The sequence below is a fragment of the Rhinatrema bivittatum genome, chromosome 4, assembly GCF_901001135.1.
Source record: "Rhinatrema bivittatum chromosome 4, aRhiBiv1.1, whole genome shotgun sequence".
Classification (NCBI taxonomy): Eukaryota; Metazoa; Chordata; class Amphibia; order Gymnophiona; family Rhinatrematidae; genus Rhinatrema; species Rhinatrema bivittatum.
The window spans coordinates 198959064-198980388 of record NC_042618.1 but is presented as its reverse complement, the minus strand read 5'-3'; the positions used below and the strand labels follow the sequence as shown (position 1 = coordinate 198980388).

At 43.5% G+C, this 21325-nt stretch overlaps 1 protein-coding gene across 1 annotated transcript in view; it reads left to right on the top strand.

Annotated features, from left to right (window-relative positions):
• Positions 1-21325, top strand: part of CACNA2D2 (calcium voltage-gated channel auxiliary subunit alpha2delta 2) — a 1734543-nt gene that overhangs the window by 1365959 nt on the left and 347259 nt on the right. Inside the window, exons 7-8 of the mRNA XM_029599532.1 lie at positions 4271-4402; positions 6605-6662. Of these exons, the coding sequence (XP_029455392.1) occupies positions 4271-4402; positions 6605-6662 (190 nt within the window). The remainder of the gene's footprint in view (positions 1-4270; positions 4403-6604; positions 6663-21325) is intronic.

The following is a 21325-nucleotide window of genomic DNA, read 5'->3' as shown; positions in this document are numbered from 1 at the left end:
TGGCAATGGTCCCAGGGTGAGGAGGAGGAATCTGGGCAAGCCATGGTTCGGCTCGCTGAGACCCATCCAGGTAGGCCTGGGCCCCAGGCTTGGTTTTTACTTGGCAGAAGGTAGTTGGAGGGGCCTCGAGATTGACCTGTGTGTGTGTGTGTGGGGGGGGGGGGGGGTCAGAAGACCCATTTTGGTTTATTTTTTTGTTTTGGGGGAGAGTGTTTTTAATGCATTTTCATTTTGGGAAACAAACCAAATTGGGGAAAAAAAAACATTAAACAATCCAAAACAGCAAAAAAAATCCAGAAACGAAAAAACAAAGTGAAACAAATTTTTATTGCTGCCCATCCCTAGTGTGAACAGCAATGGGATCCATGGTCTTGTGGGACCAGCGGGCACTGCATGCTCAGATTGAAGATGACAGAGGAAGAAGCAAACACAAGTAAGAAGCTGATGTTCTTTCCCTGCCAGCAGAAGGTGTGGGGGAGAAGATCAGGGTGTGAGGGAAGAATTTTAACGGCATGTAAGATGTAAATCTGGTCCTGGTTTCAAGCTTTAAGACTCCAAGAGAAGCACTTTAGAAGAAAGGTGTAGTAACATATGTAGAGACCCCCTTGGTATCTCCACTAGATGGCCGTAGGTTAGGACATGGGGTTAGAAATTAGGAGAGGCGCGTACCATTTCTTACAGCACTCCCTGTGAGGTCTGTTGGAGTGGCAGGTTCCCGTCTGCTCAGAGGCAAGCAGTGCAGCATTTTCAGTTAGAGTTCTAAGGCAAAGCAGCGATTTTTCTTAGGCCCCAATTTCTGGTGGACTGGGACTCACAACTTGAAGGGCAATATTCAGCCGCCGAGCGGCTCGGCTAGTTAAAACCAGATAAACTTAGCCAGCTCCCTAGCAGGGTATATTCAGCAGTGCGGTTGCTGCTAAATATACCCTGACTATCTTATACTTGATGTGACCAGAGTTAGCTGGATAATTTATCCGGCTAACACTTCTCCCCCTATAACATTTCCCACCTGCCTCCGGAATGCCCCAACTTATCCAGCTAAATTCTAGCTAAATAGTTATTTTATGCCGATTTTGCTATTTAGACGGATAACTTTTCGGTTTTCCATCTAAATGGCTTTTGACTGACCTCTTACTGTTACCAGAATAGAAAAGAGGCAGTTGACTTCTTTGGTCCACTACCTGGCTAGACAGGTTACCTCAATGAGGTCGATATTCAAAAGCCATTTAGATGGATAACTAACCAGAAGGTCCAGTCTGATTATTCTGGTTCCTATATCCATAACAAGAGTCTTTCCCGTATACCTTGGGTCCTAGAGGTCTATCCTTCTCCCTTTCTGAGAATCTATTCTCCGGGGCTGTTGGACTGTGCAGAGACTTAGCCCTGGCATTGAGTGAGATCCCTGCCATCCTGGATAATACCAGAAGAGGGGCTCCACATATTTTTACAGCAATACCCAGGTCGTTATAGGAAAGGCTGTTGCCTTTCAGAAATCCATTGTTTTCTGATGGTACTGAACTTCTTTTTATGGTAATCTTGCATTCACATTGCAGCTCTGCACCATTTTGTTGAAAGGGCTTTCTGATGGATGGTAATTTTATTCCTTTGATGATAAAGTAGAGCTAGAGGCTTATTTTCATGGCATATGGAACTATTCACTCCTATCACCAACAGCATAGTGGTGAGTCTTTTACAATATTACAGGATTTCTGAGCTTTGCAGAATATTTTGTTTGTCAACAAGTATCTATAATCATGGCCCATGATGTCAAGTTTTTTAAATCTCAGTTATTGCATCAAGACAATTACTGCTTGCAGATTGTCCTGCCTGACATCATCTAGTAATGTGTGAAATCAAATGTAGTGTATTCTGAAAGTTTGAGACTCCCAAAACCTGCCATGGCTGCCCTCCTACCTCCATTTCATTACTCTTCTGTTTATTTTTATTGCAATATTTTTTGTCTAAGAAGCCATAAGAAAAGTATCAAAATACCTGAGAAACCTAAAAGAGAGTGTTTAAGCTTTTCAGTTTGTGAAAGTTTCTTTTAGCATGTTGCTTCCTCTAAATTGTGATGGAGGTACTTCAAGTGCCAACCATTCAATTAGAGGCTCATTTCCCACCACACCAAGAGCTGAACTTCCTGGTCAACCAGTCTTACTGCCCCCAGAGTTATTGCCTGTGCTGGAGAAATCATATATACAACTCTGACCACTAAATTCCTATAGATGTCTATCATAGTCTGTGAGCTATCCACAGGAACGATGAATGTGGCTTGAAGAAGCAGAGTTGGCTGTGGTATTGGAACCCTCCAGATTTATTCATTGCTAGTGATGTCACATAGGAAGTCAGATAATTTAAGGAAGAAGTCAGTATTGCTATCTGGTGGGCTGTAGATAAGGATGATTTTAGGTCCTTCGTTGCCTTGGAGCTTTGTTACTAGGCTGTAAGATTTTCCGATTTGTTTAGTAGTCACTAGCTCCAGGGCCAGTGTTTGAAGGTGACAGCAACTCCTCCTCCAGGGCCCATGAGTCAGGGTGGGGGGTGGTGGGGGAGAGGGGTAGAACTGAGTGAGAGTAAGTAAGAGTGTCACCTTCTCCTATCCAGGTCTCAGTGATACCTAGGATATACAGTTGGTATTCTTCAGTTAGGTGAGACTTTACTGTTTACAGAGAGAACATTAAGAAGGCCTAGTTTGAAAGGATGTAGGAGTAATTTGTTTTATTTGGGCAGAGATGTTGAGTTGCAGTGGGATAGGGAGAAGATACCTTGTATGGTTTGGCTGTGGTGGTAATGGATCTCATCTATCACAAATCACCTGTATATGTAAAGTGATTTTGCTGAAGCACATAGTGGTGATGTATTATGGCCTTTCACATCTTCTCTCAGGGACTGAAGGAAGCACCAAGTTGGCAGGTGGAGTTTTTCTTTTCTTATTTTTTCCTTAGGGTGATGGGTGTTCCTATGTGGAACAACTATATTATGTTTAATGACTCTAAAAAAAAAAAAATTCCTTTGTTCACCATTAATTAATTGAGTGATAATTTAGCCTATGCCCTTGGAAGAATATTTAAGAAAGGCAGACCCTGGGGTGGATGGGATTGAGGGATTAAAGTCAAGACAGCAGAAAAAAGAGAAAAGAAGCCCCAGATTTCCTCCCTGCCTCTCTTTTTTCTGGTCAAGGGAGAGAGAAAACACACAGCTGTAAATTGCTCATAGGAAGTGAGTTTTAAGCAGTCATACCTGCTATATTCAGGCATCTCTTGTAGATGTCTTGCAAATGCAGGTTCTCAAACTTCCTCTGTAATGCTATTATCGTGAGACAGATTATAAAGTCAATATACCAGGGACCCTTTCTAGCCCTAATAACAAGAGAACTATGCTTCTAGAAGTTTTATATTGCGTAATTTCATATTGAAATTTGCAAACATCTGGATCAGGGGACTCAAGCTCCTTCTGTTACGCTTGAAGTGGATCATTGTGTATACTGGGGGAAGTAAAAAAATCAACCCTGTCTGACATTTTTTCCTTTTTTGCCCACTCTGCTAGCAGAATGCCAACCTCCTTAACCGAAATGGGGAAGATTCCAGCAGGGGACCTGTCAGGCATGTAGATGTCCTCTAGTACATTTTAAAACATTAAAACAGCTGCCAAGAGCCATTACAGTGGTAGCAATTGCAACAATCCTTCCTCGAGAATCGTCCGTCCTCCACAGATGACTTTACTTTGAGGTTATCTGTTTCTTCTTCCTGTTGGATAGTACCATCGCATATTATTCACTTGTGTAATGAGCAGCAGAGTCAGCGTGATGATTTTCCTAAAGAGTGTATGCTTCCATTCCTCAGCAGTCTCCTCATCAGCTATGCTTCTCCCTTTCTACCTGTTGCCCTGTCTCCTTAGACAGGGACACCAATTAAAAATTCCTCCTGTTACAGGTTAGACCAGAGGTGTCAAACTCTGATTTTCTAGGGCTGACAACAGAATGAATATTTTTTATATTTATCTGCATAATGTGGTTGTGTATTATGGTTACTTTACATATTTTGTTTATTCTTAGACGCTACCCTGTGTGTAGCCCTTGATTTCTAGAATTTGACTCTCCTGGGCTAGACGGAGGCCAGCGGATAAGCCTGGCAAGCTGTGTTGTCTGAGTTTGTGTTCTTGAAAAAAAAATTTAGAAGTCCATCTTAGTGACTGTGACAAGTAGTTCCACTTCCTTCCAAAACACACACAAACAAAAATCGTTTTTCTTTTTTTCTTTTTTATTCTCCAGCCACAGTGATCTTGAATGAGTTGAACTGGACGGACTCGCTGGAAGATGTCTTCATTCAGAACCGGAGGGAGGACCCATCTTTGCTGTGGCAAGTGTTTGGCAGTGCCACCGGCGTGACCCGTTATTACCCAGGTGTGTTAACCCTGTACCACAGCACAGCAGGCAGAAGTGGGAAGATTAAAAATAAACATGAAACTATGAAATGATTTTGACATTATTTGATTCTTCTGCCAAGCTGTGAAGAGTGGCCAGCCAGGAGCACATCAAGGTTGCAAAGGACAGTGATAGAGCATCTCCTTATTCCAAGATGGAAGAGGCTGATGTGCTTACCAGAGACAAATTTGCAAACAGGTCTTTGCGTGCAGATCCCTAACATCTGGGGGTTTAACGCAGTTTTGTAGAGCAGTTCATTCATTTTAAATTCAGTGAAAACTGTTGTACAAAAATGTCTCCGCAGGCCAGTTTTCACAACATACATAATTGCGCCTCAGTGAGGTACAGTGTTTTGTTTTGGGTTTTTTTTGTCAATCCCAAAAGGAAAATTTTGCATGAAAGTTTTCTAGTCAGCTCATTTGCATGGGTAACAAAGCTGTTGTGCCAAACAGCTGAATGCCCGCAGTATCCATTAGGCATCAGCCTCAAATTGTATTCATGGGGTGAGCAGTTTTCAAAGGCATTTACTGGGGTAAAATGACTCAGCTGAAAATCACCCCTCCTCTGCCCAGGTTTCTAACGTGTGCGCACTTTTAGAGGCAGAAGGGTAGTCTGCAAGTACTTTTTACCCAAATCCTTGACACCAATTTTCAAAGGAGAAAAAGGTTTCCTTTGAAAACTGGCTTGTAAAAAAAAAAAAAAAAAGTCCACACACAGACCTGCACCTGCTAGTTGTGTAGGTACTTTATCCTGCAAAGTTCTGCATGACCACATTCTCATGTCACACAAGGGCTAAGCCCATCCACACTGGACCCCCGGGACCACCTTCGCTCTCTCTGCATGTAAACGTGTGCGTGTAATGAACACTACGCGAGCACACTCGCATGCAGGCACGGTGGGCAACTTTCAGAGACCCCCGTATTATTCACATGTAAAACGCCGTGCAGAAGCGGCTTTGAAAATTGCTCCCTTTACTGGGTTTTAAACACTGTTCTTTTGGAAGTATTGTAAGTCAGGGGAGGAAGACTGTGTGTATGTAATTTTTTTTATAGCAGTAGAGTGCTGTATGTAATTTGTTGTAACTATGGGTTATTTTTTTAATACGTTGTAAACTGCTTTGGGTGTCCTGTAGGACCAATAAGGCGTGATAGAAATGTAAGTGTAAAGAATTTTCAGAAATATGCACAATACTTTACCCTTCCCCCTCCCACACATGCAGGCCGAGGCAGTTAGTCTGTGTGTTAAGGAACTGTGTGCTGGATTCCAGCACACAGTTCCTTAACACATAGATAAAGAATTTTAATTCCCGATGCCGTACGCTAATGCTATGCTAATGCATCGGAAGTTTGACAAAGCACAAACACACATTTTAACTTTGGAACGTGGGCATCCCTTGAAACATGTATTGCTGAAATTGCTTATCTCGTTATCTGGCCAGTCTCAGAGCAGGAAAAACTTACTGTGTTTTTCACCTGTCCCCTTGGTTTTAAATGCCAGCACAGCAACGATGGAAGCTTTAGTCCACCTCTGACCAGGAGTAAAGTTTCCAGCATTAACAAGACCTGCAGCACATATCTCTGCATCGAAAAATAGCACTTAATGCCTTCATTTGCATGAGGCTTCCATGCGAAGGCGCTAAACAGTATTCACATTTTTGAATGCACACTTTGTGAGTGTGAAACTCCTTGCTGCATTGATAGTAAGATTAACGCTCACAAAATGTGCGTAGAAACACGAGTAAAGCATGCGTTCGGCTGACTGCATCTTTCTGCATCGGCCCGCCAAGTAGCAGGTGCATACTACAAGGATGCTTTTAGGGTGTGTACTTTGCAGCTGCTAATTTTCAAAGGGGAGCAACATGCAGTTTCCTTTCTAAATATTGACCGCAATGGGCACAGGCTAAAAGCACCCGCACACATTGCAAACATCACAAGCTATTCAAAATCAGCCCCCTATATGAAAAAATAAGCTGTCCAGCAGTGCAGCAACCTCCAACATAATGCTGGGAAGGCTTAAGAAATAGTGTATGTCCAGTTTATGTGTAGCACCCCTAGCAGCAGAGTGCCCTACAGCAGCCTATCTGCTCACTACACCTCTTCCTTTCCCCCTTTGTCACCCTGCCACTGACTCCTGTCTCATGTACTACTGCCTAATATTATTCTTATGTTTTGTTTGTTGCAGCTACACCTTGGCGAGCACCCAATAAGATCGACCTGTATGATGTCCGCAGAAGACCCTGGTATGGAAGGGGATGGGTGAGGCAGAATACAGCATAAGTACTGGGCTTGTACGTACTAGGGACATGAACTGAAAAGATCAGGGAGCGACCTTTAGCTTCAGAAACATTGAAGATTGTTTTAACTACGTATGGATACATGCCTGAAAAAGATATTAAACACATGAGATTGGAAAAGAGCGAAAAAAACAGTATTACATGCAAGGAGAGACTGAATCCAAAATACTGCTACTCACTAGAAATAAACTGAGAGAAATGGGTGATCGGAAAGCCACAAAGAAAAAGATGGGTTACAGCATTTCATTTTTCATCTTCTTAGGATACTATAGGAAAGGTGAAATGAAAATGAGAAAGCACAGGAAAAAGAAGCCGACCTAAAGTTTGAAAGAGGTGCAGTGCCTGCTGGACAAGTACAGGGAAATATTTAGGTGCATCCTCATACCACGCCCCAGCACAATATAGTACAGGAGGCACGAGGGTGAAAAAGATTAATTCAGTGTCATGGAGACAAGACAAGTGGACACAAATGGGCAAGTACTTAGGCAGGGATTTCTTGACTAAGGCTGGTGAGGTCTTCAGACTTAATTAGGGCCATGGAGGAGGTGGCATCTTTGGGGCCTGGCAAGCAGCAGGAGTGAGGGAGAAAATGAAGGAGCTGGGAGAGGGCTGGGAGAAAGTAATTGTGGATATCTTGAAAACCAGACTTGCTGGGTTGTCACGAGGACCGGATTGAGAACTCCCTGTTCTAGAGAAAATATATTTAGGTCTTTAAGTCCCAGCTGTTATGGCTTTTGTTGCAGATCCTACAACATTTTGGTGGCCTTTCTCTGGACTACCTTCTATCCTTCTCCTTTTGGGGGTGTAACCTCCTGACCTGGAAACAATATTCAAGGTGTTGTCTCATCAATGACTAGTACACATGTATTACCAACTCTGCACAGGCCACTGGTAGGGGACCTCATCGGTGGCTGCATTTAGTCCTGGCGAGGAATTTTTTTTTCAACCCCTGCCTAGGCATAATAGTGGTTTAGGAATTATTATATTGGAAAGTACAAGGGTCTACTCTGATAGGCTGACCATGGCAGGGGAATGTGTACAATGAAGGGAAGACAACTGGCAGAATGTGAGCAGGAAAGAGATGCTGGAAGTGTTGATCTGCTGCGACCTCATGCCATGGGCTCATGCATCACATGCCTCAAAATCGCCATAGGGTTTCTGGCTGCATGGAAAAGAGGATTAGGGAAACTCCTTACCTAATCTGATTTCCACGATGGTCCCTGCATGATATAAAGGAAGGAGCCACTGAGCTGGAAAAGCCTCACAGATAAAGGAATCTATTTTCACCTCTTCTTTCTTTTCTCTCTCGTTCTCATCCATCATATATTTTCTTCTCATTCTTGTTTCCCCCCCTCCCCCTGTCTTTTCTCTTCCTTCTCTATTCCAGTTTAACCTCATTGGGCTCTCCCTTTCTTTTCTTCCCCTCTTCATCTCTTTCTTTCTTGCTCCCTTTTTTTTCCTTCTCTGCATTTTTCCGTTTCTCTCTCTCTCTCTTCCCCCTTTTGCCCTCCTCCTTTCGTTTTCCTCTCTCTTGAGTTACCCTTTATCTTTCTCTCTCTCCTCCCCCTTCCTGCTCCTGTCGGAACTCAGTATATATATTCCAGCAGTGAGCAACCAGCTCTGTCCAATCTTCATTTCACACATCGTTGGCATTGGAAAATGGATACAATAACACAGGCCAAGCAAGTAGAGCTAGAGACTTCTCCCCCTCCCCCACCTGTGGCATGGGGATACATTTCTGTTTTTATTTTTTTTTTTTGATGGGAGGTTTGGTGGTTTTAAGACAACCTTCAGCCTAGAACAAAAAGAAAGATGTAATTACATAAAATGGTATATGATGAAAAGAAGGCTTTAGCACATAAAAAGAGAATGGGGGACGAGGGATAGATGCAGTTGTGGGCTGTGCTTCAGTTGATAACAACTGCAGGCATCGGTTTTTAGCTGCAAGCAGAGTTAACCACGAGCAAATGAGTAGCAACCAGACCAGGTATTGTAGGACTATGCTGGCACTCTTACTTCGTTGGAAATATAGCAGGTTATTTTTATGTTCAGGAATGGAAGCAATAGAATTAAGTATGTGCCGGTAATATCTTTTTTTTTTTATGGACTGGATATCCATTCCCAGACTTGCTTTCTGTTGGTTGGCTCATCTGGTACCACGCAGTCAGTGAGCGAGCAGTGTAATCTTTGGAAAACATTTCTAGTGTAAGAAATACCATGATAGCATTTCAGATCTGGGGGAGGAAGAGTCCATCACTAATGTTAATCTTTCTGAACTAAAGGGAGCATCAGCTATTGTACTGGATACAGGCAAAATGGTCTTCATTCCTCCTTCCCTTCCTCCCTTCCTCCCTCCCTGTTTTTCTCTCCTTTCTTCCTCTCGTTCTCTCTCAGCTGCTTGTTTTGTTTCTTGCCTTTCTCATTTTCCCTTTCTCTCCCTTCTCAATGTTTTGTCGCATCTATAAACTTCCTGCTCTGATCCATGATAAGCCAAGGGAAGTTAACTGCACCTCAAGCGATGAGGTTAGTCTGCCAGTGTTCTCAGGGAAAGTTAATACGCCTGCCGATGCTCTGGGAACTTCCCCCCACCCTGAGATCTCTAAAGGGGAAGTTAGACCTGTAAACATCCTCCCTCTCATCAGCAGATCAAAAACCACTCCCACCCACTGCCCAAACAATAAAAATCATCCCATTCCCCTCCCCCCCCCCCAAACAGAGGATGGCCCAGTAACCCTGCTCCCCTACCACCAAATCCTCCACCCGAATACTGCCAAGAAAATCACCTTCCAGTCATAGCTCTCCATAACCCCTGGACCCATTCTCCATTAACCCAGGGCAGATGGAAGGTCTTCAGGACAGTTTTGATGCACTGACTGAGCTACTGCTCAGGGGGTGTTGTGGGTCAGTTGTCATTATTTTGAATGTCTTTGCTGCTGGGGCAGGACCGATTGGCAAACCTAGTAGGAGCGATGCCCAATTTACCCCAGGTCGACCGAAGAGGCTGAGTCAGTCCTGGTTTTGCCTTATTGCATGCATGAAATTGTGGATCTGATTATCTAAGGGAGAATCAATGGGACAAGTGGAAGTACAACTCCGTGCATGCAAAAGGGACAACACCAGGACTGGATCAGCCTGTATGGTCGACCTAGGGCAAGTTGACACCTGGTTCATGTCCTTGCGGGTTTTCTGGAGCCCCTTTGAACTTTGATGGCAGGGGAGAGGAGGCTGCTGCTCTCTAGTGAATCCTGTGTTCATGAGGGCGGAGAAGGGAGGCTAAAGCATTAATGCTCTTTAGTAAGTAGGCCCTTTAATCTTGCTGTACTTAGTGTTAGATTAAAATACCTTTAGGGAAGGATCGTTTTAAGCACACGATTTGTCTTGTACACTGACAGAATCCTATAAGTATAAATTATTTATATCTGTAGGTTTGTTCAGTAACCACAGCATGAAACTCATTTTTGAGAAACCATCACATAAACTTCCAAAACTATTACATAAATAATAATTCAGTATTTGTTTGAATCATCCGCTGATATATTCGCTTCACTTTTCCATGTGCGTGATTTGAAATGCTTTTTGAAGAGGATAGCAGCCAGGGGAAGAGAATGAATGCAGCATCAGGGCACCGGCAGTGATTGCCTGCCTACAGGGCTATTGCATTCTGCATGTGGCTTCTTGACTGTCGCTGTGAGCTTGGGGCTTGCATGCCGTTTCTGATCATGAGACCGGATTTCAACCAGTTAGAGCCGTTGAAAAAAAATCCAAGACAGGTCATTTAAATTGCTATCATATTTATTTCTTATGTGTTTAATTTTATTTATTGACATTTGATATTTTGATATATTCTGCCTTTTCCTAGGAAAGGCAGAGAACAAAGAAAAATGGGGAGTGCAGTACATATAATCGGGGAGTGAGGGGAGGGGGACATAAAAACATGCACAAAGTAATTATATATTTCTAGCGCTGATACATTTTCAGCATAAAAATCCATAACAGGAAATTTGGCATGACCTTTTATTTGAAATTAAGGATATAATTATCGATTATGATTCTAAAGTGAATGATACATTGTTAGAGGTCCTATTTTGATTTTGGTTTCTCAAGCACACACACACCAGAGATTCTCTGAAAGCCTGTCTGGAGGAGCTGTACGAACAGATCTCTCAGTGGCTTATCATTCGTGCACGGGCAACCTTCAAACAAGGGCACAAACCTCGTGACTCAAAAAGCAGACATGGCTGAAATGCTCTCCTAAAATGTAACACCTCAGACAGAGAAAGGATGCGTGTACACTGTACAGTATACTTATAATTATGTTATTTGTCTCTAAGATTTTAGGGCTTTCTGCCAGGTACTGCCCTGCTCAGCTACCTTTTAAGTCTCTGCTGAATCTGGCCCAGAGGTGTATTAGGCTGCGTGCACATATCAGCATTCAGCACATACGTCTACACACATTTTTGTGCATAGAACTTCTGAGGTAGCAAGAAATTTTGCCAACAGACATGCACGCACAACCCTAAGTAAAAAAGGTGCGCACATATTAGCTTTTCTCCATGGTAATTCAAGGCATTAGCTCTTACTTCTCAGTGCGTAAGATTAACTCATATTTTCTTGAATCAGGAAAATTAACTCCTGATCATAAGTGGAGTAAAGATTCTGAGACTACAGTTAATCTATGGTGCTGGGGTCCCGTAGTCAGGATTTCTCCATCAACAAGCAAGATTAAATCAGCCTTTAATGAGAGGTGACTGCATCCAACTGCACCAACAAGGACCCACCTCTCAGAGATCAGAAGACTTTCTAAGCATGTGAAGGAGTTCCTGTGAACAGTCACTGCTTCGTGAACCCTTCAGTCTTTCCCCATCCAAACTACTGCAAGGACGGATTCCCATCTCTCTCTCAAAATGTTTCTCTGGTTTCATTTTTTGTTTGGAATTTGTTAGTTTGAAAATTCTTTTTCACCACTGCCTTGCCAGCCCCACAAAACAACTTTTAAGTTCTGCAAAACAAAAACCCAACACTGAATGAAATAAATTTGAAATAGAGATTTCAAAGGCAAGGAAAGGAAACCAGCAGTTAGAGGGTTCAAAGTCTGCAGTATGGTCATGGATATCCACATCAAGTGCTGTTGCTTCTGGATGCAGGCCACAATGACCTGAATTGTCCCAACTGCAGCGGAATGTCTCTGCTGGCACTTCAGACCTGCACCAGGAAGATAGATGTGATCGTCAGCCTTAGTGCAAGGGCGGACAGCACAACCATCCCACTTCCCACAGTGGGACCTCCGTGGACTCCCGGCATCACAAGAAGCATCAGAGATCACACCAGGAGGGACAAAACCCTTCTTCCCATACATTGACCGGGAAGGCTTCCCCATGTTGGCACCAGCTTCTGGATCCATCACAGGTCAGGGTCTGAGCTTGGCACAGAAGCCTAAGGAGCCAGAGGAGGCACTGAGTAGAGTACCTAAGCGGTGCGAGGGATCCCCTCCAGGTACCATCTCCCTCAGTGCTGAAGAGGTGCAGGGCTCCACTGGCTAGGACCTTAGATGATGCCGAGAAGAAGTCCTTCAGTCTCCTCAGTAAGGAGCTCTACAGTGCATGTAGCATTGCCTTCCGCAGCTCTGGGTGGCTTATTCACCGTGGACAAGCAGGCCTATATCAGCCACACAAGCGGGGTTCTCATCCAATGGCACCAACCCGGACAGTGCACTCCCAGGGCTCAGAAAGACTTAACTTTTCTGGGTATGCTTAGGTATTCCCACACAGAGCCCTCATGCAAGGCCTCTCAGTTATTTCTTTTCCGCCAAAGCAGAAGGACTCGATGCTCTCTTTCTCTTAAAAGCCACTCATGTTTTGTTTTGGTTTTTTTATTCTTGGGTTTCTTTTTTTCATTTAATTTTGATCTAATATCTCTTTATTTTCATTCCTTATCAAGTCTCCCAAAAAAAAAATAAATTAGAAATTAATAATAGAAGTAGAAAACTTCTTCTCCCTCTAAGGTTTTGCCAGTTCAATTTGGCTTCAGGACTTTATGCATTATGATAGTAAGAGGCCAATCAAGCATTACCTGAAATGCAACTTCAAAATGTCAAATCTTGATTTTCATGACTGCTGCCTGTGTTGTCTCAGCCCATCACATGATAACTCCAGTTGCCTGGTGTATGGTCAAATGTCTCCAGGTGCCCTAACCTATACGGACCTAAAACTTAAACATTATCTAAGTTCACCACCTCCAGCAAAGAAAAAAGAGAAAAATGTCTGAAGGACCCGCACCTATTTCTAATAGATCAGAGTCTGCTCATGATTGGTGCTGCATATCTCCCATGGGAGAAAAGTTCCTCTTCAGTCTGAAAGCACTATGGCATCACCTCAAATAGTGCCCATGCTGAGTCTCCTTTGGCACAGAAGATGTTGGTGTCGTCCACATTTGGCACCAACAGATAGAAGCACAGAAACATGATAGCAGAAAAAGACCATTCGGCCTTTCTTGTCTTATCTATCACTCCTTCAGAGATCCCTTTTGCTTATCCCATGCGTTTTAGATACTGTCATTCCAAAAAAAGAACACAACGGTTTACAAAAGTGATATTCATGAGTCAACAAAAAACTTAAAACTCATTATTTCTCATTCATTCTTCATAGTCAATGTTCGAAGAATGAATGAGAAATAATGAGGTTTAAGTGTTTTGTTGACTCATAATATGAATATCGCTTTTGTAAACCGTTGTGTTCTTTTTTTGGAATGACAGTATCTAAAATGCTTAACTAACTAAATAAATACATAAAATAATCTAAGATCACTCCAAACATTCTGGGTCATTCATCAAACTGTGATGTGCCAATATCGCGTGCGTTATGGCTTTATTGCGAGGAGGAGTGTGGGCGGTATTTGGACGGAGTTATGTCCCAGCAGCACTGCAAATGATAATGTTTTCTACATTATCATCGGCAGCACCGCGAGAAATAACTACACCTTTTCCCATGGCGCTATGGGTGTGAAACTTTGCGGCCTGGCCGCAACCACAGCGGGCAAAAATACACCACCACGATGCGGCCGGCTGCACAATTTCACCCGCATGGCTCATCATTTTGCTATAAATATGGCAGAATGATGAATCTAGGCCATTTTTAAAAATCACATCTAATCTGCAGTCCCAGAATATAAGGCACCAACTTCAGACTTATAGAAAGAAATTTTTCTCTGCAAGCAGAAGGTATCAACTGTATTCTTATCAAGGACCGCACCCATAACAACAGCAGCAGTAGCAGCAGGTCAGGCAATGCACAAGGGAAAGGGGACAACCCAGAACTAAACAGACATCCCATCACTCACTATGCTCCTCCCAAGCAGTTATAAATCCTACAGAAGGAACTTGTCTCTCTCATATCAGCAAAGGCAATAAAACAAGTGCACAAATCAGAAAAGAATAGGGGTTTCTATTCAAAATTCTTCCTCGTGTCAAAAAAGACAAGAGATTTGTATCTGATTTTAGACCTTAAGAATCTGAACAAACATCTAAAAAGAAAAAAGTTCATGACAAATTCACTAGCTACAATTCTCCCACATCTGGAAATCAACAACTGGCTAACTTCTCTGGATCTGAAGGACACATATACTCATAGCTCCATTCACAAGAGCCACAGGAAGTTTCCTCACTTCATGATAGCAGGCCTCCACTATCAGTATTATGTTTTCCCATTTGGATTGGTGGCGGCTTCAAGAGAGTCAACAAAATGTCTTGCAGCCCATGTAAGGAAAATCAGTGCATTCATTTTTCCTTACTTAGATGGTTGGCTCATATCGAGCAGGATTTTCCAGGAAGAAGGAGACCTCCAATTGCTTCATATTTCGAACTCTGCAACCAGAGGGATTCATTATGAATTTTCAAGAGTCCAATCTAGTCCCGACACAGCAGTTGGAATTCACCGGTGCTTCGTTAGACATCATACCAGGGAAGACTCTCCTACCTCCTCAAATAATGGAGGTCTAGTTCTAAACATTCTCCAACTCTCCATCCAAACAAGTACTTCAGCATGTTGCATCATAACAGCATGTTGCATCAGCCTTTTGCTCATCTTCACATTTGGTGGATTCAATGGTATTTAAAATCCTAGTGGAGTCAATTTATTTGTTTAGATTCTAATATGCTGCCTGTAAAAAAGATATCCAAGCGGTTCTCAGTAATAAAACATACATAATAAAAAGTACAGCACATCCAAAAAATAAAACAGCACCTAGACTAAAACAATAAATACACTAGTTGACCGTTATTACATAGGAGCTAGAATAAGTAATATTACAGCTAACTTGGTTTAAGGAGTTCCAACTTACTCTGGATGATAAATCTCAAAGTCTTCAATCGTATGCATGGCTAAATAACCAAGATTTGGTAGCCTTTCTAAACTTAAAATAGTTTACCTCTGCACAGATCTCCAAAGGAAGGCACCTGATAAGTAAAAGCGGACTCACGAGCACCCTCCAGCCTGATTATTGAGATAGAGGGCATTTGCAGAAAGCTCCTTTATGATGATCGCAGGGTCCTAGATGGGGAATAAGGGATTAATAACGTAGACGAATAGATTAGAAAGGCACTTGGCGCGCCCCTAGGACTTGTGTGCTCACCATTTGATTGGGGCTGAAGAAAGGAAGAACCCTAAGAACATTATCATTTTCATGCATCCCGTGGAGATGTGGGACGACTATTCAGTCTTGGGGAAGGGTGTGGGAGAGCAAGGTTACAGTGTGAATGGAAAAAGAAATGGATGCATGTAATATGCATGTGTTTTACTGAGCTTAATTTTTTGTTTTTTTCTACCGTTGGTATACATGGCAGTTCCTGCTGTATTCTTTGGCACGACTGTCATCTGGGGGCTCTTTGTGCTGGGGAACACTTCCTGAAATACTCTGACTGACTTTTGTATTTGGCTTTTCATGGTATTTGGATAATGGCTAATGTTGTTCTTTGTTCTTTGAACACTGATGGTCTTCACTCACCTACTAAGTGAAAGAAAATGTTGAATTTTTTATGTAAAAATAAAGGGAACATTGTTTTCTTACAAGAGACACATCTAAATGATCTTGAACATCAGAAACTGTCATGAGTGGGTAGAACAATGTTATTTTTCCTCTTTCTGTGATAGATAGCTGGGTGTAGGTATTCTCATGAATAAAAATATTTTATTTATATTTGAATGTCACATTTCAGTTGTTCAGGATCATTTTATGATAGCTTTAGGTTCTCTTTATGGAACTAAAATACTATTGGCTAATATAACACACCCAATCAGAATTCACAAAAGTTTTTTTCAGACCTGATAAACTATGGGGGAGATTTCTACATAATGAACAATCCACTTTTTTATTGTAACCTGGCTAAAACATCTAAGAAAAACCAGTCACAAATGAGGGTTGGGTTTTTATGTTCAGAACTGCACCTTAATGCTTGGCAGATTAAACTTCTGGATGAACAGAAACATACCTTTTTTCCCTCAGTACATAATGTATATTCCCACATAGATTATATTGTTCTCTCAGGATCTCTTTTTAATTGGTTAGATGATGTTTGTATTGTGCATGTACCTTTTTCTGATCATTGATTAGTATCAATTCAATTGTCCATTATGGGTGGGAAGCAAAGGGCCCCATCATGAAATATAGCTCCATTTCTTTGAGGACAAAATTTTGTCACATACTTAAGGAACAAGTGGAAAGAGTTTCTGATGTGAACTCTAAAGAGGTGATTCTTACTAGGGATGTGAATCGTGTCCTCGATCGTCTTAACGATCAATTTCGGCTGGGAGGGGGAGGGAATCGTATTGTTGCCGTTTGGGGGGGTAAAATATCATGAAAAATCGTGAAAAATCTAAAAATCTAAAAATCGCAAAACCGGCACATTAAAACCCCCTAAAACCCACCCCCGACCCTTTAAATTAAATCCCCCACCCTCCCGAACCCCCCCCCAAATGAGTTAAATAACCTGCGGGTCCAGCGGCGGTCCGGAACGGCAGCGGTCCGGAACGGGCTCCTGCTCCTGAATCTTGTTGTCTTCAGCCGGCGCCATTTTCCAAAATGGCGCCGAAAATGGCGGCGGCCATAGACGAACACGATTGGACGGCAGGAGGTCCTTCCGGACCCCCGCTGGACTTTTGGCAAGTCTCGTGGGGGTCAGGAGGCCCCCCACAAGCTGGCCAAAAGTTCCTGGAGGTCCAGCGGGGGTCAGGGAGCGATTTCCCGCCGCGAATCGTTTTCGTACGGAAAATGGCGCCGGCAGGAGATCGACTGCAGGAGGTTGTTCAGCGAGGCGCCGGAACCCTCGCTGAACGACCTCCTGCAGTCGATCTCCTGCCGGCGCCATTTTCCGTACGAAAACGATTCGCGGCGGGAAATCGCTCCCTGACCCCCGCTGGACCTCCAGGAACTTTTGGCCAGCTTGTGGGGGGCCTCCTGACCCCCACGAGACTTGCCAAAAGTCCAGCGGGGGTCCGGAAGGACCTCCTGCCGTCCAATCGTGTTCGTCTATGGCCGCCGCCATTTTTCGGCGCCATTTTGGAAAATGGCGCCGGCTGAAGACAACAAGATTCAGGAGCCCGTTCCGGACCGCTGCCGTTCCAGACCGCCGCTGGACCCGCAGGTTATTTAACTCATTTGGGGGGGGGGGTTCGGGAGGGTGGGGGATTTAATTTAAAGGGTCGGGGGTGGGTTTTAGGGGGTTTTAGTGTGCCGGCTCACGATTCTAACGATTTATAACGATAAATCGTTAGAATCTCTATTGTATTGTGTTCCATAACGGTTTAAGACGATATTAAAATTATTGGACGATAATTTTAATCGTCCTAAAACGATTCACATCCCTAATTCTTACAGTCTTCTAGTATGCTGTGAAAGTAGTGTTGTGAGGACATATAATTTATTATCAGGCCAGTCTACACAAGCAAAGGAATGGGAAGATACTTTATCTTTCTTCTCAGTTGGCAAATCTCAGATGGGTGCATTCAAATATTATGTTTGATGATATTTAAAAAACAAATTGTTTCCATGCAAACAGAATTGAACACCCTTTTAGATATTTAAGCCCAAAAGAATTTGTTTTATCATTATAAACTATACCAATGGGGAGGTAAGAGTAGTAAATGCCAGAATGGTGAAAACCACATCTGTTAAATCTTTAATTACATATATTAATCATAAAGGCAAAGTTTGTAATAATATTTCTACAATTATTCAAGCTTTTTGTCACAGTTTCGCCTACTATGCAGTCTCCCTGTGCCAAGGTTCCGCCTTCTGCGCAGCCTTCCTTCCACCAGGGGTCCTCAGTGAGCCTCACTCACAGTGCTGCCAATTACCTCCTCACTGATCCTACTATGCCCAAGCCTCAGTCCTACTTAACCCAGTCTGCTCAATGCCTCAGTGCCTCTTCATTGAATTACCTCAGCTCTCTGACCTGGCCATTCTTCCTTGGTTATCCTGTCTTGCCTTGTGGCCTATCCAGAACTCTTGCTTTGCCTTTTGTGGCCTATCTGGGACACTCCCTCCCCCCCCAAGTCTCGTCCCTGACTCCTACATCGTTCTCGATCACGCCCACTGACTGTGTGGTTTTCTGGGTCGCGAGCAGGTTGGGCACTGCTTGTGGCCCACCAAATCTCCACTCCCTTTGCCACCACTTGCGGCCCCATGTGGTTCGCACCCAGTGGCGTTCCAAGGGTCTCCGGCGCCCGGGGGCTAATGCATTTGTGTGTCTCTCCAGCATCCCCCCCTTAATCCTTCTTGTACTAATGCTTAAGGTCACAGAAAATCAGTGGCATCTCTAGACAGAAGAATTTTTTTTGGGGGGGGGAGCCAAAATGACATTTCTTCATCACACCCACCTCTATAGCATGGATCCTGCTTTAAAATTGGTTACAAAAAAAAAAGTGTTAATAAAAAAGTCCAAAGGGTCTTCTGCGTAATTTTAAAAAGCTGGCCAGTTTCACACTTCTAGTAAAACTACTATAAAATTATTTGATAGCCTCATTCAACTAATTCTATATGGCTATGAGAGTGAAGTCTGAAATATATAGGAAGGGACAGAATGTCAATATAAATCCTGCACCTCCAGTTCTCTAACTCTGCATCCACTGAAATTCCCCCAAACAATGGAGCTTGGATGTTTCCCTTACAGCTCATCATAGTAAAAGATATTTTCAAATTCTGGTGTCACCTCACAGTAACAGCAGCACAAACACCTTCCACTGCCAGGGACATTGTGAACTAACACAAAAGCCCGCAAAAAAATCACTCAAAATCTATACTGCAATCCCATCGAAACATAACAGTAATAATACCAAGGACTCGAACAACAATAACCCTACCTGTGAAAAAGCAAGGGTAAATAGTACACTGGGTCCTAGAATATTAATACGCCACCTACTGAGGAAACAAAACAAACCCAATTGCTATAGATCCCTATACAGACACTACATGCTAGCAGAATCTCTCATCACGGTCACATACATAGAGCAGAGACAGACTCTCACCAAATACAGAATACAAAATAAAGGAGCACAAATTAGACAAAAACTGAAATGGAAACTCCAAGAAGCCAGACTCTGTGTATCAACAATGGAAAAACAGAACCACCATTCCTCATAAAACAAATAAAACCAAGAAACATAAAGCATCAGTTATAATAGTAAAACCATAATAAAAGAATATTTTTAAACTACTGATAAATAGAATTTCTATTAATTAAAATCATATACATTTTTTACAATTTCCCAAACACCAATAAAATATTTCAAAACAGCACATATATCAAACAACATCCAATAATTAAAACTAATAAGGATTTTAAAAAGCCCCTGCTGTCCCCTTCTGTGGGAGCTCTTGATTTCCAGTCACCCTGATATTGTCGAGGATTAGGAGGTTATCCTCTCTCTCTCACACATACTCACATGTCCATTCTCTCTCACACATACACTGTCACATATATACACATTCATGCTCTTATACCCACCATAACCTCTCTCTCTCACAGACACTGACACACGCACAGGCTCTAAGTCACTCTCTCCCCCTCCACAACCTCCCCCCCCCCACACACACACACAAACTCTTACTCCCCTGGATTTTCTCATACACACTCATGCTCTCACACTCACTGGCTCCCTCACATACACACCAACACCCATACCCAGGCAAGCTGCCAGTCATTCTCACACACACACACACTGACCCCCAGACAGGCTTCCATTCATTTTCACACCACTCCCTCCCCATCCCCCAGGTATGCACACATTCATTCTCACACACACAGACCCCCAGGTAGGCACCCATACATTCACACACATACACCCCCAGGCAGAGTCCCATTCATACGCATGCACACACTAAAGGCAGACCCCCCCACCTCTCTTTCTTTTGCCAGCAACCTCGAAACTTCTCTCATTCCTCTGCTGCCACTGTCACTGCTGCCGCATGGCTATTGGGGAGGTGCCGATTGCTGCTACTGGCACTGAAGCCCATTCTGCTGCCTCCTCTGTGCAGGCCCCGTGGGCTTCCACTTCCTCCATGCTGATCTCGTACATTGTGAGATTTGCATAGAGAAAGTGCTATTCTTGCACATTCCCAAAGATTACATGTGCCAATCACTAAAAAGTAATTTATTTTTTTTTACCTTTGCTATCTGATCTTAGTTTTCTAATCAGTTGGTCACAGGCTTTTTATTTCCACCTTCCCTTTCTTATTTTTTTCCACCTTCCCTTTCTTATTTTTTTGCCAATTCCTTTTCTGTTGTCCTTTTTTCTATTTCTTTTCTCTCCATTTTCTTCCCTCAAACACACAGTCAGGTTCTCATTCTCACATGCTTTCTCTCTCACACACACACACAGTCTCTCACTGGCACATGCTGTCTGAGTCTCACACACACAGGCTCTCTCTCACTCCCACATGCTGTCTTGCTCAAACACAGGCTCTCACTGTCACATGCTGTCTCTCTCACACACACAGAGGCTCTCACATGCTATCTCTGCAAACATTTAGGTCGTCACTCCCATACAGAGTCTCTCAACTCACTCTCACACACAATATCTCAACTTATCTCATACACGCACACATACACACTCTACAGGCCCTCAGCCTCTCTCTTGCCTCTGAGCCTCCTCTTCACGGGTTGCCGCAGGATGGGCTCTGCAGCGGCCTTGATCTTCTCGGGCCACCCACAATGTGGGATCCATGGCGGCCCTGTTACCGGGCCTCTTCCTCTTCTCATGTCGCTGCGACTTGGGATTCGCTGCAGCCCGTAAGTGCTACTCTTCTTCTGCACGCGCTGATGCTCCTCCCCCTTCCTGCCCGCGCGGCTCCGGCAACGTTTTCTTCCGGGGCCGCGCAGGCAGGAAGTAGGAGGAGCACCTGCAGGCTTGAATGCGACCTTTTTCTTCGGGCCTTGGTGATGTGAGCTCCACCACGGCCCTGCCAATCTGCCTGCTATGTTTCGCTGCTCAGCCACCAGTGGGATGAGGTCCACCGGCAGCCACATGAGCCTCCCTGCGCCCAGAGGCATTGGCTTCCCTCAGGATACCACTGCTCGCGGTGCCCCCTAATACTCGGCACCCTAGGCCCAGGCCTAGTTC